We start from the raw sequence: 5,000 nt of genomic DNA on the forward strand, positions 1-5,000 counted from the left end.
TGTGTTGTATTGTGACATGTTCCAAATAAAATACTGTTTAAACCATTATGTTCCAGTGGTAACGAAGCCCGGCTAGAAGACTGTCCACACACTGGCCCTGGCGATGTCGCGGAATGCGAAAACTGGCACATGGCTGGGGCTCTCTGTTACGACACTTCGGGTGAGTCGTCAGTCTTCATCGCTCACATACAGGTGTTGAGTCAGGCCTTGAGAAAAAAAAAGGATAAATACATAAAAAAAGAACTACTACTACTACTAATAATAATAATATGTATAAGGCGCAAAAAACTTGATGAAGTCAACTATAAGCGTAAAAAAAAAAAAAAAAAAAAAAGGATAAATACATAAAAAAACTAATAATAATAATAATATGTATAAGGCGCAAAAAAACTTGATGAAGTCAACTATAAGCGTAAAATTAAAAAAATAAAAAAATAAAAAAAATAAAATAAAATAAATAAGTAAAAAAGACAACAATGATGATAAATAAGCAAATAAATGTAAAACATGCAGACACACATCAACACATACACACACATATGCTTAACAGATATGCACCAAACATGCAGTTCTTTTACGAACAGAACACAACGTTGATGCAGTACAATTCAGCGCTATGATCCTTCACAGGTATCGCTTTCCGTCTGGCTGGGAACCAAACCAACTTTGGACGCGTGGAGATTCGCAAGGATGGTCAGTGGAGCGCCGTCTGTTCAAGTGCCTTAGACTCGGATGCCGTACGTGTGTTCTGCCGAAGCCAGGGTTTTGTGGACGGGGATGAGCAAGCCCTTCCCCCGGGTTTCCCACAGTCTAATGGCACGCCGTACTACAGCAACCTGTTCTGCACTGGAGAGGAGCAGGACCTGAATGACTGTCCCCATCAAGGATGGGAGTTCTCGTCCACCTGCACTGAGGCCGGGGTTTTCTGTTATGAGAATGGTCGGTTGTATTCTTTATATATATATATATATATATATATATATATATATATATATATATATTTGTGTGTGTGTGTGTGTGTGTGTGTGTGTGTGTGTGTGTGTGTGTGGTTGGGGGAAGGGGTGGTTTGCTTGTTTTGTCGGCTGGTTTGAGAGTGGTTTCACTGGTTATTGTTGTTGCCCACTTGAGCTTTTTTTTTTTTTTTAATTACTGAGATGCTACCTGCTTAATGGATTCTCAGAGCTTTCAAAGTTGGGGAGGTGTGAACTGAACGGATGTACAGGAAAGGACCCTTCCAAGATTCAGGCGAACGAACCTTACTTTGATACGGAACGTTATGATATGGAAACATCAGAGGTTGTGGAAGGTGATCCTCGACTGTGAATGAAAATGGGGCTGTATTGATCTCAGAGGACAAAGCTGGAGAAAATGAAACCCATCTGCTTGTTTTAGTCTTTTTGAGATATATTGAGCTTAGATCCAAAGTAAATTACACAATAGCCGTAGATTCATTGTTCCGTGTGACCTTTGAAAGGGAAGCGTTTTTATCAGTTCCTACATAAACTGACTCGTGTTAACGTGTCCTTGACCCAGTACGTCTGAGCACGTCCAGAAACGCGTCGCACGGAACGGTCCAGCTGTTCCGCAACGACACATGGACCTTCATCAGCGATGAGGGCTTTGACGACGTGACGGCCAGGGAGGTGTGTGAGGAGCTGGGCTATGAGGACGGCCGTGCTGTCTGCTGCTCGGCATACACCGGGGCTGTCTCCTTCCTGGCGGCCGACAACAACACGGGGCTGTCCTTGCACTGCACGGGCATGGAGGCCTCCCTGGCCGAGTGCGTCCATGTGGGGGATGACTTCTCCGGGCTTTGGCCCTCCGTCATCTGCAAGAAGCCGGGCCAGGCCTTCAATGACTCAGGTGTGTGCAGTGGGTGGTCGGCACACGGCAGCAACCACCTTGCTGCTTTCGCTGTCTTTCTCATTCTTCTCTTTTCCTTCTTTCTTTTCTCTTCCTGTTCATCTTATGTGGGGTTTGCTTTTCATCCTTAAGGATTCTGGATGAACACCCATGTGGCAATGTATTTCAGCAGAAAGAACTGCATTACCTTGAGAACAAGAAACTGCGGATATAGGTCCTGCCTGTGGATCCCAGTGAATCCTTCAGGTCTACACGTAAAAATGTTTTAGTTTACATTTAATGCTTACCTCAAATAAGGGAGGGGGAGAAAGTGTAATGATCAAGCCCAGCAAGAGTTATGAATGACTTTTGTATGTATTACATTTTAAATCTTGGCAAATACCTGTGCTCAGTGCTGGGTATGGAACAAACAGGACACATTATGGACATGTACGACCTTTCCCTTAGGATGAAATCACTGCTTTCCGCCTCAGAGCTATCTTTGCCACACTGATCTCCAAAATGCAAATTCTGTCTTGGTCTACTCTGTAGAAAATAGATCATTCTAAAACTCCATGAGTCAAGAGTTTTGTAAGTATGTGTTTGGACAACAACATGGCGGGGAGGAAGGAATGGACTAACCCCTGATGTATGTCTGATGATTGATTGATTGTCAGATTATAAGATCGACTTTGATGAGGAGTCTGAGACGACCGGCGCAGGACGTCTGGCAGTGAAGTACCTGGGTATCACAGGACGCATCTGTGCTCTCAACTGGACAGACCTAGATGCCATGGTTTTCTGCAAGGCCAAGGGATACAACTCCGGCTTTGCTTACAGCCATTCAGACGCCAATGAGTACAAGGACCATGAAGAGGTAAGTGTGTGCTTGCTGTTGGATGGGTGGGATGGTGGTTGAAAAAGCAGGGGTGGCGAAGAGAGGAATCTGATTGCTTGCCCCACGCAGTGCGTTTTCCTGTGGTGTGTTGTTGTGTGGCATGGGATGCTTCTGAGGGTGGCGCTGTACCCAGCTTGTGGATTTCAGTTGTTTCCACACCTGGGAATGGTGGAGTGTAGGGGGTTGTTCGAGTAGCGAGTCGTGTTCTGTCTCTGCTTCACACCACAGAGAGCTTTGTCACACTGCAGATATTGTACAGCCTTTTGGCGGAAGCTGCCCAGGTCCCACCGTTGTGATCCAGTTCTGCTGTCTGAGTGTTCCAGTGAAGACAGATGGTGATCCCCCACCCTGTTACACGTGGCATTGTTGACAGGTTTGTTGCACTGCAGCTTCTGACAGGGGAGGTTACTATTGGTAAACGTGCTGTTTGAACCTTGGCAGTTTGATCCGAGCAGCGGGGAATGTCAGCAGCTGTTGGCATGGGTCGTTCAGTGCGCCCAGTCCTCAGGTGGACCATCTGTGTTGACACCTGTGTAGGGTTTGCTTGGGCGGCGAGTCAGTGTTGCGTTGCATCGCTTTCACTTGCATTCAGCGTTTGGTTTCCAACTCTGGAGGATAAACACACATGCACACAGACGTTCAGATATAAATTGCTTCCCAACACACAGGATACCACGTCTCATCCACACTCTCTCCATCCAACCCCGCCCCCTCCACACACACACACACACACACACACACACACACAGAGAAGGGGTATACATGCAAAATGCTTACATATAAGTACTCTCAGTTCACGTCTTCTCCAACTCCTCCCCATTCCTGTCAGCTCACTTTGTTTGATTGATGAATGAGAGGGGGAGGGCGGGGGACTGCGAGGAATGGAGAAAGGCTGGACACGAATGGTTCATGTAATTTGTAACTTTTTTCTTTCATGTGAATCACCCACAGCTCTTGGAGAGAAAGGGCGCTATACAAATGCAGATTATTATTATTATCATTATTATGATGATTGTCATTCAGTCATTACTATGCTAAAAACGTGGTCAGTTTGTCAGCTTCCATTCATATTCCCTGTCATTGTGTAACACCAGACACATTTTCCAGCCAATGCCTTCTTTCTGTTGTCCCAGATCGGCCCCTACCTGTTGAGTAATTTCAACTGTAGCGGCAATGAAAGCAGTCTGCTGGACTGTCCCCACAATGACCGTCTGTCACTGGGCAACTGCACCACCGGGCACTCTGCCGGCGTTGCCTGCTACATGAATAGCCGTAAGTACATTTGGGGTCAGTACTGTATAGTAGATGATTTGCTGCAGAGGTCAATAGCTTCATTTCTTTCATGAAATGGTTTTCCCGCAGATGTGAGGACGTGGATACGATTCCCAGCAGAGTGGACTTTTTCGGGTGGTGGCCGGCTCCTGCCCAGAGTTTAGGATGCTCTGGGCTCCAGATAAGATGACTGGTACCACACAGTCGAAGTCATCCACTTACCGGACGCGTCTTAAGTGGTGTTACTTTGATTTCCTGACCAACACTGCGGGTGTCTGCATAATATGGTTGACGCCAGGATACGTTACGAAAGGAATGCAACTCATAGCATTTTCACATGGTCCCAAACAGAACATGGTCGTCCCTTGCAGCTGCATCACTATTCAAGAAAGATTTGTCCCAGATTCCTTGGCTCTAGTTTTTTTTGTCTTTTGCAGGTTTTTTGTTCGTTTGCCATGATCGCTTGGCCTCTGCTACAAGTGTAATGCTTGGTTAGTAAAAGGCGCAGCATAATGAAAACAGTACATGCATTTGATAGCTAACACGTTGTCTGTTTATACATCCTAGATCATTGGCATATGTGTTCATATTACGTGATTTTATGGACGTGATGACAATATTGATTTTTGCTGATGTGCTGATATTTTACTGATGTAGTGCATGTCAGTCTAATATTTAATTTTTATTTGTGTGGGAATGTTTGAGCGAAGGCTTGTAGCGCTAGTGGAAAGTGCACAGATCTTCAAGAATATGCGCTATAGCAAGATGTCTTAATAAAATTAATAGATGAATAAATGAATATTAGACATGAATAAGATGACATGAATTTTGTGTGCATTTCTGTGTTTTAGTGTCTGCATTCGCACGTGCATGTATGTGTGTGTGTGCGTGAGCCTATGAGCGCGCGCGCGCGCGTGTGTGTGTGTGTGTGTGTGTGTGTGTGTGTGTGTGTGTTCCTGCTGACTTGGTCTGACCTTCCCTTTCCACA

At 45.4% G+C, this 5,000-nt stretch overlaps 1 protein-coding gene across 2 annotated transcripts in view; it reads left to right on the forward strand.

Annotated features, from left to right (window-relative positions):
* Window positions 1-5,000, forward strand: part of LOC143297195 (scavenger receptor cysteine-rich type 1 protein M160-like) — a 71,733-nt gene that overhangs the window by 48,992 nt on the left and 17,741 nt on the right. For both annotated transcript variants that reach the window (XM_076609399.1, XM_076609400.1), the window contains exons 16-20: window positions 57-160; window positions 631-939; window positions 1,534-1,863; window positions 2,520-2,719; window positions 3,874-4,012. In XM_076609399.1, coding sequence (XP_076465514.1) covers window positions 57-160; window positions 631-939; window positions 1,534-1,863; window positions 2,520-2,719; window positions 3,874-4,012 — 1,082 coding nt within the window. The remainder of the gene's footprint in view (window positions 1-56; window positions 161-630; window positions 940-1,533; window positions 1,864-2,519; window positions 2,720-3,873; window positions 4,013-5,000) is intronic.

Source organism: Babylonia areolata, chromosome 22, assembly GCF_041734735.1.
Source record: "Babylonia areolata isolate BAREFJ2019XMU chromosome 22, ASM4173473v1, whole genome shotgun sequence".
Classification (NCBI taxonomy): domain Eukaryota; kingdom Metazoa; phylum Mollusca; class Gastropoda; order Neogastropoda; family Buccinidae; genus Babylonia; species Babylonia areolata.